The 12,301-nt window shown below is 34.5% G+C and overlaps 1 protein-coding gene across 1 annotated transcript in view; it reads right to left on the reverse strand.

Moving 5' to 3' along the window:
- Positions 1-1,180: 1,180 nt before the first annotated feature.
- RASA2 (RAS p21 protein activator 2) overlaps positions 1,181-12,301 on the reverse strand; it is a 45,619-nt gene continuing 34,498 nt past the window's right edge. Inside the window, exons 15-24 of the mRNA XM_058031034.1 lie at positions 11,026-11,132; positions 9,739-9,825; positions 9,568-9,645; positions 9,035-9,108; positions 7,711-7,817; positions 7,341-7,423; positions 6,289-6,497; positions 5,527-5,630; positions 4,763-4,952; positions 1,181-3,887 (exon numbers count right to left, since the gene is read on the reverse strand). Coding sequence (XP_057887017.1) covers positions 3,857-3,887; positions 4,763-4,952; positions 5,527-5,630; positions 6,289-6,497; positions 7,341-7,423; positions 7,711-7,817; positions 9,035-9,108; positions 9,568-9,645; positions 9,739-9,825; positions 11,026-11,132 — 1,070 coding nt within the window. The 3' untranslated portion in view covers positions 1,181-3,856. The remainder of the gene's footprint in view (positions 3,888-4,762; positions 4,953-5,526; positions 5,631-6,288; positions 6,498-7,340; positions 7,424-7,710; positions 7,818-9,034; positions 9,109-9,567; positions 9,646-9,738; positions 9,826-11,025; positions 11,133-12,301) is intronic.

The following is a 12,301-nucleotide window of genomic DNA, read 5'->3' on the forward strand; positions in this document are numbered from 1 at the left end:
TAGGTACATACAGTGCCTTTTAAAGTAATTTAGCTGAATTACAGGCTATATTTCCAATGCTTGCAACTCTGCTCTTCAACTCTGAATTTTTTTTTTTAACATTGTTTATGATGATCAATCCCAGGAATACACAAAGTATTTCAGCAGCAGTCTCATCACAGCTGGACACAGTAACACTGATATACTCTCCTTACTGCTATTAAAGAATTTCTGGTTTATTTAATGTGCATAAATCACACCAACCTTAGTTAAATATGCTTCGGTAAGTAAGAACTTCAACTAAATTTCATGCATTTGTCCATTCTACTAGAAGTTGCTTCTTACTGGGATCTTATTGGCCTAATTTAATTTGATGTGTATGCTATTCTTAACATAATACAGGATCTGTCCTTATCACATGTGAGTAAATGTTGCAAACTTTGCCATACAGCTGACCAGGAATTAAAGGTAATGTATTGTAAAGCATTTATCATAAATTTTTTAACAGAATAATTTAGATTAGGAAAGACCTTTAAGATAATCAAGCTCAACTGTTAACCCAACACTACCAAGTCTACCACTAAGTGGCATGTCTACAGATCTGAAATGGGAATGCCCTTCTGGTGTCACAGGTTAGAGAAAACTCTGGTTAGTGGAATGGTTAGAGATGGCAGCATATTAGCAGAGAAAAGAAAGGATCAATCTGCTGTAATCATTACAGAACACATGCAATTCTTATTTTTAATGTTCACTGAAAAAATTTTCCTCCTGTACTTCCAACTTTATATTCCTCTGCTTTCAAATCTCTGGAAATGTAGTGACCACTCATACTGGGCCTTAATACATCTTACTAAAGATTAATCAAAATTAATCAAAATTGCTGGAAGGTTTGCACTGTAACTCCTGACAAAAACTTCCATGCTGGCAACAAAGGACAACAGGTCAGTTCTCTGCACAAGGAAACAAAACACCTCAGTGCACTAAAAAGCACTTGTACAAAACTTCCTTATAAAAAATGCCCAGAAGAACAGGAGGGGAGAGTGGGTGGCAAAAAAAGTGCCCAGATTACATAAAGAAAAGAAAGCAGATTGAGAAAAGTAAACTTTTTTTTTCCACATGCAATATATTTTAAATAGTTCTGACAAATTCTACAGCCCATCCTGGTACACAGCACAGGTAATGCAACACAAATCAGTATAAAAAGAAAAAAAATGAGTCACCTAACCCTAACAACACAGTGCCAGCTATCTTTCAACTCAGCAGACTAATCATTACAAACTTTTTAAACACTGTCAAATTCCCAAGGATTCTCTGATGCTCTTACACTAAATGATGAACCAGCACTTATCTCCCCAGCCACCAATTTAGAATGGAACAATCTGCAGACACCACATCCCCCAGGTCAATTTTGATGGCTTCTGCTCCCACCATCAATTAGGTTTCTCTCTTTACACCCAATTCCTGTATGTAACCCCCATTCATTCAGTTAAATGCTACCATTTTAAACAGCCAGGCCTCACAGGAAACAAACAGCTGATCTCAGGTTTGTTGTAATTTATTTCTGAGTTATTCTCAAGCAATGTTACAAAACATTTTAATGTCTTGATAAGAAAATAAAATTTAAATAAAAATACATTCAACAATACATCATAATAACATTAAAACTTTTACAATCCTAACAGAACTAATTACTGAATAACATCACTTTCCTACACTAATCAAAATGAATGCAACTTTTATTATTAATTATTCTACTTGTACCTAATTAAATTCTAGAACATCTACTGTACTTTAAAACATTATAAAATGATAAATCAAATCTTAATGGTCACAAATATTCAATGGACTTCTGGGTTTTTTTTCCTCAATATTCCAGTACCAAAGCAAAAAAAAAAAAAAGTGCATATTATAAAACCCCAACATTGCAAGAGTATACTACTCAATTTTTCATAAATTTTAATTTGAAAACAACAGAAAACGGCTCCAAGGAAGAGCGTTTGCCACTGGGTTAATTCATATACAACAAACCATAATTCTGACCCTCAACCACATTCAACTTTGTTTAATGGCAGTTTTTGATTAATGGCAATTTATCTTTACCTTGGCAAAACACATCTATTTGCATTGCTGTATTCTCCCTCACTTTTAACTGTTGGCAAATAAAAGTCCTGTTGAACACAATAAATGTGTAAAAAAAGGAAAAGGCAAAACCAGCTGAGGTGATTAAATGATTGTGATGTTGCAGGTCCTAGTACTGAATCTCAGATATTCCAAAATATCTTGGTATTAAAATGAAGTCATTTTAACAAGTTACATTCATTCCAAAGAACTTTCAATCCTCTCTTACCCACCTTGCTTCCATTATAGAAAGCCTTCTTCCAACAGTATAATAAATGTGTGGTAATTCCAACACCTTACTGTTTCAAGCATTGTGTATTTCTAGTCTAAGTTACATTCCTAATTAATTTGGCCAAATTGTGATTGGAAAAACAAAACAAAACCTAAAAAATACCCCACAAAACAACAAAAGACCCCACAGAAAATGCTTTAAAAAATAAAAGTACCACATACAACTTTTATTAAAAATAATATTCCAAGGAGTACCATTGTATTTAATACTGATGAAGCAAAGTTGCCACAGTAATACCTTTGCTTCTTCCTGGTTATATACATATACTTTTTCTCAGCAGAAAACTAACTTCTCAGACAAAGTGAGCAAAAATTAATCTTACTGAAGTCAGGAATGCCAGTTTAAAATTGTGTTAAGTGGCAAATACGAATCTATGTAACTAAAGATACAAAAATATTCACTGAAGCATTATTTAAAGACAAAACAATGTTGATCATTCAACTGATCATAACAAGCAGATACTACAAAGTATCTAAAAATAATCTGGGATAGTCCAGATATCTAAAGTGCTTTGAGTGATTATAATAGAGATTATTTATTAGATTTGTAGTCAAAAGTTGAGCTGGACGTAGTTATTACTTTTTATAAAAAGAAGTTAAAACATACATGGGATGATGTTAATTGATCAGTACTTAACCACAATCTGTTCACACTTCAATTTTTCTATCCGAAGGCAAACCTATTTAACAAGAATGTTACTACCCTGCATTTCTTTTCAGATTAAGTAAAAATATGTACCTTAAAAACTGCTAAAGAAAATAGACAGTGGTCTAATGTCACTCCACATATTACTCACTCCAAATGTAAACAAGAGGTACAATGTAAGTTCCCTGATTTCTTCTTTAGTACTTAATAACTCAACTAACACTGGTATTTGCTGTCCAGATTATTTGCAGCATACTGCATGGTTCTGTAGAACTTCAACTGTAGATAAATCAAGTCCTGACAACACCTAATACAAGGAAAAAAAAAAGTCAAATGTATTGAGTGTAAAGCTTCAGATCTTTTCCACATCATAAGACCTTGGGATTTCTATTTCGAGATCCGTATCAGCAGGGCAGGCACTCATGGTAAACTCATGCAAGTTTGCAGTGTATGTACTGAGATGTAATCCAACCAACAAATGCAGTGTGGATTTTCTTCCATGAAAAAGCTTATTTCTTTACAAAGTTCTTCCCAATAAGAAAACAATGGCAAAACAACCTTTAGATTTATTCACATCTGTTATTTCAAGAACCTGGAACTTCAAGTTCTTCAGCAAAATGAGAATAAACCTTAAAAACCAGATTTCCAAGAAGGTATTTTTCTCTTAAATATTAAATAGATTGTCAACACAACTAGCATTTATGTTCATTCTTAAATATTTTGCAAAAATTCATATAATGAATTAAAAAAAACAAACAAAAAACCAAAACACTAGAACATTTCCAGTTTCTTTTTTCATCCAAGTGGGCCAGTTGGTTTTTGTTAGGAAACTTTTCCAACAATTGGATTTTCTCTGCAAAAAACCAAAATATTATATGTAAATACTTTTAAGATTAACATTTGCTTTCTAGTTCTCATCATGCAATTTTAATTTATCAAGCAAAAACCCCCATTTTCTACCATTAATTGTGAAATTTAGTGATTTGCAAAAGCCTCATTTACTTTCACATGGGACTTCTAAATCACGGTCAATTTTTCTGAAAAACTTGGGTCAAACACTAACCTAAGCAAACCATACCAGGTTTTGAGCTTTTCTTTATTTTTCCTTTCCTTCAATAAATCCTTAGTGATACAAAGACAAAATCTAAAAACTTGCCAGTGGTGTTCCAGAGGCATAAGCCAGGATTAAAGAGAACTAAAGAATGTGCTCTGGAACAACAATGTGCTCCAAAGAACAGTTTTTTACATTCACAAGAAGTAGTATTTATCATTCAGTATGGCAAGTGAAATGCAAACAGTAAATATGCTACCTAAAAGATACATTTCTGCAGTAAAATTTTGACAGTTTCATATAACTTGATACTTCAATTATTTAATCAAATTTTTTTTTTTTTGGGGGGGGGGGGGGGAAGAAGGCAGGCATACTGTTATGGATTTATGGATAAATTCTGTGTGCACTTCAAATGCCAAGTTGCAAGGAAACAAGAGAGTCACTGCACCCACTTACAGGAATCCCAACAGGAACAGATGAATCCACACCAGAAGAACTCGGGATCTTCAACAACTGGTAAAAAGCTGCACTAGTACAAATGATGTACCATTCTCTCCATGTCTGTGTTGTCTAACTCTACCTTCATTATCTTTATCTCAACAAGTCTGGCCTTTCCCTATGATTTATTTTTTTCAAAATACACATTTATCAATGTCAAAGTTACACAAGATACTTACTCACTACCATATTTGGCACTAGATGATCTCTTCTTCTGGTATTTTTCATGTGATTCATCCAGCTTTTCTATTATATCTATTATCTGCTGAAGTGTATGAAAAGTGGCTACAGAATCTTCTATGGTGAAGTTAGAATAATCATCTGGTTCTTTCCGAGGACCTTGATAGACTGCTATACTTCCACAAGCCTCTGCAAAAACAACCACAATCATCTCATTTAGAATTTCAACAATTAAAAACCAAATCTAACTCCCATGCAAATGGTAACTCCAACATTCTGAAATGTAAAGTTACTCAGGCTTATACATAAAATGGATTAAGATAAAAGCAGGAGGCAGTATCAATTAAATGTATCTACAAGTCTATAGCTTAAGTTCTGCTAGCTCTGTTCAGCATCTTGAGCATCCAGCTCTCTCCTCTTCACATTAAGAGAAGTTCAGCGTTTCCTTACAGCCTAATATTCATCACATAGTAAGGAAAGGGACAAAGGCAGAAAAGCACCACCTACAGTTGCAGTTTAAACTATTAAAATATTACACATATGGAAATCCAGTTAGAACAATGCCTGATATCTATTGTAAAGAAATGCCTGAAGAACATCAGACACCAGGGCACTTTGAATTTTTATCTTCTAGCTCTTTATCTACTTTCTATTATTTCCAGGTAAATCGTTAAATTCAGTTAATTGTTCAAAATTTATATTCTTGGCTTAGAGAACTAAAACTGAATATCAGTGTAATTCTTCTTAATTATCATTTGGGTACCTTCCAACTTCTGTAATTTAGACCTGTTGATAGTGAAAAGGGAGTAAATTCTTTCCGTCTCTCTGTCTCCATCAATCTCAATTTGAGTATCAGCAGGAACATCTCTAAAAGGTGAACAAAGACAGGTAATCAATAATTCTTGAAAGCAAGTAGAAACAGATTCTTTTTCATTACACATAGCCTTTTAATATGTTTACCACTCATAGACAGTTTCACAAAACTTAGTATGTAGTTTATATAACCTACCCAGTTAAGGATAAATTGATTTTTAAAAGAAATAAAAGCATTTCTTTGTTTTCACAAATCAGCAGCTTCTAAAAAGACATTAAACCATTTTAAGATGTTATTAGTTTTTCTAACATACCTACAAAACCCAAATGATTTGTCAAATCTACATGCAAGATTATTTGGCTGACTTTCTTAGGGCACTCCTTTCAAGTATGTGAAGTGGTTGTAAAGAACAAGACAAAGTCATTAAGGAGAGAAGACTTTCAGGCTGAACTTTCTGCTGTGGCATATTTCTTCATGCAACCTGGCATCTGAATTAAATCCATTATTCCGCATGAAGAGATCTCAGAATTTGTGCTTTTCATGCTGAGCAGGTTCCCTCCACAGGGTGGCACCCAAAGTAACAGAAATCCAGCAGTCTGTGCCTGACCCCCGTGGCAGGTCTCTGTGGCATTTAGCAGAACGAGAGAGGGAAAGCCCTGCTCCCCTGTGTGTGAGCTGCAGTGGCTCCCAGCCCGGGCAGGCAGCACTTACGCGGTGCAGCGCGCGCAGCCCTCGGTGCTCTCGGCCGTGGCCTTGCAGCACAGCCAGCTCCCGTTCAGGAAAGCAGAGGGGTGGTAAAAGCTCAGCCTCCTCTGGTTGCACCTGGTTACCCGGCACAGAGCCTCTATCCACTCGCTGGCTTCTACACAGTTATTTGCTTGGATATAGAGTGGCTTTTCTCCATGGAGTACTTGAAACATCTGTAGAAGAAACATATTATTCTGCTGAGTAGAAAAATCCAGTTACCGAGCAACTTCAACTATGTAAAAATAGATTTCAGTGCTCGGGCAATTCGAAAAACTCTAAGACAGAACGTGAGACAAGGGAGAACAGCAGACTTTTAACCTTTTTAACTACACAGAGCAGAAAAGCCCTGCCAGAACAGCTCCCTGTGTTCTCATCTAAGAAAGAACCCTTATAAATTAGAACAGGATGCATCTTCTGTCTTCTTCATCCACATATCTTTCAGTGTGACCCCAGATTTCAAGAAGCATGACCTTCATGCTTCAGCACAGAAGATTCCCACAAGTCTCTCTCTCCTTTGGCCATCACTGGCCTTAGTGACAGCTGCTCTTTTATCACTTCCTCAGATGTTTGGGTTGACATAAGAACAGAAATAACTGATGTGTTCCAGGGCTAGAACGAGGCTGTGAGCACAGACAACTGCCTCAGCTGATGAAGAGATTGCAGGAAGTTCTCACCAAAAGGAATAAATACAAGTTTGGTAACATTACATTTCGAGTAGCACATAATATAATTTCAACTGCTTTGTAATAAAGTCACATAGTTTTAACCTTCATTCCGGAAATTAGGCAAGGGGGGCAAAGTCACAGTCAGAAAACTTGGTGCAAATAGCCACATTTCCAGGTTAATTTCCATGTGCAGAATACTTGAGATACTGCATACAGCTTGTTATTCCTGATCCATAAAAGACCTTTTGCTGAAGTGTTTAGTAAGGGGGTTTCGTTAACTCTGTAAGCTAATTACAATCTTTTATTTCAAGAACATATCAATAATTAGATATAAACTATCTTTTGACCCACATTTTTCTTGTTGAAGGAGTTCTCATCAAGTTTCTCCACTGCAAGGATGTTTTTGATTGGAATAGTGAAAATTGGTTCTTTATCTGTAAAAAATTGTAAACAGAGGAGTGAAGCAATCTTTAAGAACTCTTTTATAATCTCAGGGCACTGATATTGAAGTTCATGCTCTAAAAATATGCATTTTTATTATGGAAAAAATAGACATGAATCAGACAGAAGCCTCTATTAATCAAGGCAAAAGTAACTAAAATAAATCATAGATATTTCAGGAAAAGAAAAAAATGATGCCATTTTAAAAGCACAAAAAAAGCTACAAACACTTAAGACAATATTGAAAAATAAAAATAATTGTAAAATAAACACGATTTACCCTGCTGTTTGTGGTATGTGAATTCTCTACTTGTTAGACAGAACCATCGCTTCTTGAAATTCTTTTTACCAATCCGAGTCCTTCCCTGAGCTCTTTTGTACATTTCTCTGTAAAGACAGAATCAAATGAAATGCAACCATTACTCTTCAAAACCATTTATTGAGATAAGACATTATCGTTCATCATGTAAAAATCTATTCATTGTACATTAAAAAAAAATCTAATACTTGTTCACAACAGATCCTCAAGATTCGCTCCCACTATGGTGATGGTGTGCAGGGTTCCAAAACCAGGAAAGGAGTCTGAAAACCACACAGTCCAGACCAGTGCTTGTAGTACATTTAGAGGGGATACATAACTTGTTGAGATTAAGAATTCCAAATTTTCACAAAAGGGAATAAGGTGTATCTAACTACAAGATTCTCTCTTTCCTGCCACTTTCTCCATTGAATTGGAGAATGTACTTGGCCTTATCTGGATCAGAAACTGAATATCAGTGAAATGACACTGGACATGGCTCAACAGCAAGGGCAGACAAACTGCATTTTGTACACTTTAGGTGTACTCACTCCTAACTCTCTCTTATTTTGAACAACAGCCATCAATTTATTACTATAACCAAGTGTTGATCTACTACAATTTCCTCCTTCATTTCTATTCAGTATCTTAGTAAGAGACATGTTTCTTCCTTGTTTGAAATTTGGATGCCCATTTGATCTTTTCTTCTTATAAACCTGCTGCTCACCTAAATTAAAATATTCTCAAGTAAATTAAACTAGTTTTTCCTCATGGATGTTGTTCAAATAATCACCTATTCTCAATCAACATCAAGCAAAAGAGAGTTCATTTTTTAGGAAGAGCGACTTTCACCTCCATCTAGATAACAGTATTCTATCACTAAATGTTAAGTATTTAAATTACAGGGTAGTTTTCTACCTAACTTCAAAGGCAGAACATTTAGCTGGCCAGACTTACACAGGAGGTAGAATAATTCTATGTTAATAACATTGTTTTAAAATACACTTTCACAACCCTCAAAAACCACCACAGAGCACACACTGAACTGTGACAGTAATGCAGACAGTCTTCAATAGGTTTTCAGCTGCTTTTAATGATTTTTTTAAAGTATTTAGAAGATGAGTTATGAAAGTTTGCAGTTGTTCTGTTAAACTAATTCTACATACTAAGAATTGTCTAAATTACAAATATAGTACTTTCTACAATATATCATACATTTTAATAAGCTTTAATCTGAATGTGGCATTAATGAAAAAAGACTGAAGTCCATTTTGTTACAGACAAAATAAATTCAAGATGTATTCACCCTTCTTTTAGATGTACTGGCTCGCTCACACCACTGGGCTCTTTACTCTCAGTAGAGGAAACATCATCCAGGAACTTCAGGAAAAAAACCACAGGAAGTATAAATATACAATATTCAGAAACATAAAAACCCCAAAAGCTATTTTGAAAATGTAAATGCACAGTTTCTCCTTGAACAGAACAGGTTTTTTAAGCAATCGATGAAAATATATGGCAGGGCCTATGAACAATGTAACAAGGGATGCCCAGAGGTCACACAAGCTTTCTTTAATGAGTTCCTAAACAGCAGAACCAATAACAACTTCTTTCAAAAAATATACACTTTACTTTTTAAACTAAATTAGCTTAGTTCACTATGTGTAACTCCTGTGTATGGTTTTGCTATATTATTTTTTGGTTTGGGTTTTTTTAATGTCTGAAACAGACCACAACTTTTTTTTCTCTCTAGTAGCAAACTGAACATTAACACAACCATTTAATAATGAAGACTGATCAGCTACACCAACAATAAAATAAGATACAGTTGAAAGTTACCTTTTTAACAGATTCAGTAAATTGTTCTTCTTGAAATGTTTTGAAAAATTCACACATGAATGTCTCCTTGAAACTTGACTGAAAGGAAAAGTATATTGACATAAATAAAGTTTTTTATGAACTTACAATACACAGAATGTTTAAAATGAGAAAGAATTTTAATAGCCTTACAAGTTTGCTTTTGGTCAAACTTCCCCAGCTCCCCAAAGTCTGGATGGCTTTTGATATAAGAGTTAATGTTCTAGAAGTCTGTGCATCCTAAAACAATGAAACAAAATTCAGAAGTCATATGTTTTCACAGTTCCAGGTAGAACTGATTAAAAAATTAAAATGTCAAGAAAGATAGTATATTACACAATGTAGTAAATATGGTACATCTGCATTCCTTTTCTTTCCCCCAAAAGAAAAATATGTGTATGAAATATTATCTAGTTTATTAGCTACTGCATAGTGTTTATTATTTTAGTCACTACCACTAGAATTTAATATTAGTACTGGTGAAATATTTTTACCTATAAAACACTAGAAGCCCTCAAATCCTGTAATCATTACTACACATCTAACAAACTTCTGAATAATAAACATAATGAACTACTGCAGGACAAATGGTCCAAGTTTTCATAATAAAAAGTGAAATTTAAAACTTCATCTTTAATGCTTTTACTTGGTTTGTTTGCTACCTCACCGATTGCATTTTAATACATAATTATAAACACAGTCTCCAAAAGTGGCCTTGCTGTTCCCTTTTAGATGTTTAACCCTCAAGTGTTAAAATCCTGTAATTTTTTTTTTACTCAAAAATCTGGATAATGTCAAGGCAATGAATTTGAATAAGTGTATCTTTTTCTTTTAAAGGAACACACAACTAAGTAAATAAAATAATAATGATAACCTCTGGAGAAGCAGATTTCAAATATTTTCTGTATTTAATGTGAAAAATAATACAGTTTTTTTAATCTTGATATTCTTGTTTTTGAAATTGTTTTATACTGTGTATCTACTTGACAAACAAACACAGAAAATTTGTCAACTCGTTGCAACTAGTGGAGTCCAGGACAAATATACCAACCAATTCCTGGATAATGCTACAACCTCTGCTTAAGACCCACATGGCAATAAATGTCTGGATGTTTAATTTCCTTGGTGGAAAGAACCAAGGCAGTTTAGGCCTATACCTTAAAGGACCCTCAGTCATGTTGTTATTTTACCCCAGAAGCACATTCCCAAAAAAAGCACAGAATCTTTAATATTGAAAGCTCTTCCACATCATTTGAGAACACCCCATAAAGACTGAAATATCTGATGCTTAAAGAGTTGTAAATATCTTACTTCCTTTATGAACTGCACCTAGAGATATTTATTCATCTTATTTCCCAGTTACTGAAAGTAATTTATGCCTTCCCAAACCAACAGCTCTGACAGTATGAATAAAACAGAACAAAGCTTCACAAGACTTACTGGATGGTGAGGTCGTAAATGAAAAGTATGAGGTGAGACTACGGCTACAGCAAAGAAACGAAGAAACACAAAGCTGCTCACTGCAGAATACTGTACATGAGGGTCATCTGCAGAGAAAAACCATGAAATGTAACATGCACTGAACTTAGGAAACCATGAAGACAGTTAACATAAAAATCCTTAAGAAGATAACATCAAAGGTGACATTCATATTTTAAAATAGAATAGAAAAATCAATGAAGCGCATGAAATGAGAAAGGTGGTCATGGTAAGAAATGTTCTCCTTATAGTGGAGTGTTTACTGCTAATTTATCTGAAAAGAAGTTCTATTCCCATACAACTGGCTCAGCTCCACTGGGAGAAACAATGAGAGGATTGCAAGTATTTACATACACAGTTGATTAGGTCTGGCTGGATGCTGCACCCAGAGACAAAACACTGCAGACACTGCCTCTAAACTCTGGGGCTACTGATTCTTTCACCTGGAAAGCTACTCACTGATAATCCAAGTACATTAATGCTGCATATCAAATGCAGTCAACACAGAGGAACAAATATAACTGCAATTCTGAGTTGCATCATAAACCCCTGCTGTTATATAATTTTGAGGACGTAAATGAGAATTTTCTCATTAAATCTTGGGTATATCTGCTTTCATACTGGGAAATACAGTGAGGTCACATTCTTACTCTAATGACCACTTCAATCTGATCTGGTAAGTCAGCTTTTCTGAAAGGACTGTCTAAACTGGAGCAATTTATGGCTCAGTTTCAGTGATAAACATGAATCAGTGAAATGTTCTATATTATGAGGAGCAGTCTTCACCTGTAGCTTATTACAGGACATTTCAGATTTTAATTGGCTCAAGTGTGAGTACTTCAGACCCACAACATTACTCCCATATTAAAAGCATTCTGAAAGACTAAAGCTATTCTAATACTGGTCATATTTACAAACTCAATAAATAATTTTTATTATCCACCCTCCTCAAAACTACCCATAACTAGTCTAGCTATAGCAGTACTAAAACTAACTTCACAGAAGTTATGAATGTGTGGGCCATCATTAATAGAGTCACAGTTCATGTAAAGATGCAAATGCTAAACTGATTTTCAAGTTCACATCTTGCTTCTTTAGAAGAAACAAACAGAACAGCTCTTAAAATTTTTAAGTATCTTTCAAATAAATCACTTCCTGTACTACTTGTGCTTTTCTGCTATTATCTTGTAATCTTCTGATGACTTCTCATTTGCTGCTGTCTTGCAGTTTCTGACTT

This window comes from Melospiza georgiana, chromosome 10 (genome assembly GCF_028018845.1).
Source record: "Melospiza georgiana isolate bMelGeo1 chromosome 10, bMelGeo1.pri, whole genome shotgun sequence".
Classification (NCBI taxonomy): Eukaryota; Metazoa; Chordata; class Aves; order Passeriformes; family Passerellidae; genus Melospiza; species Melospiza georgiana.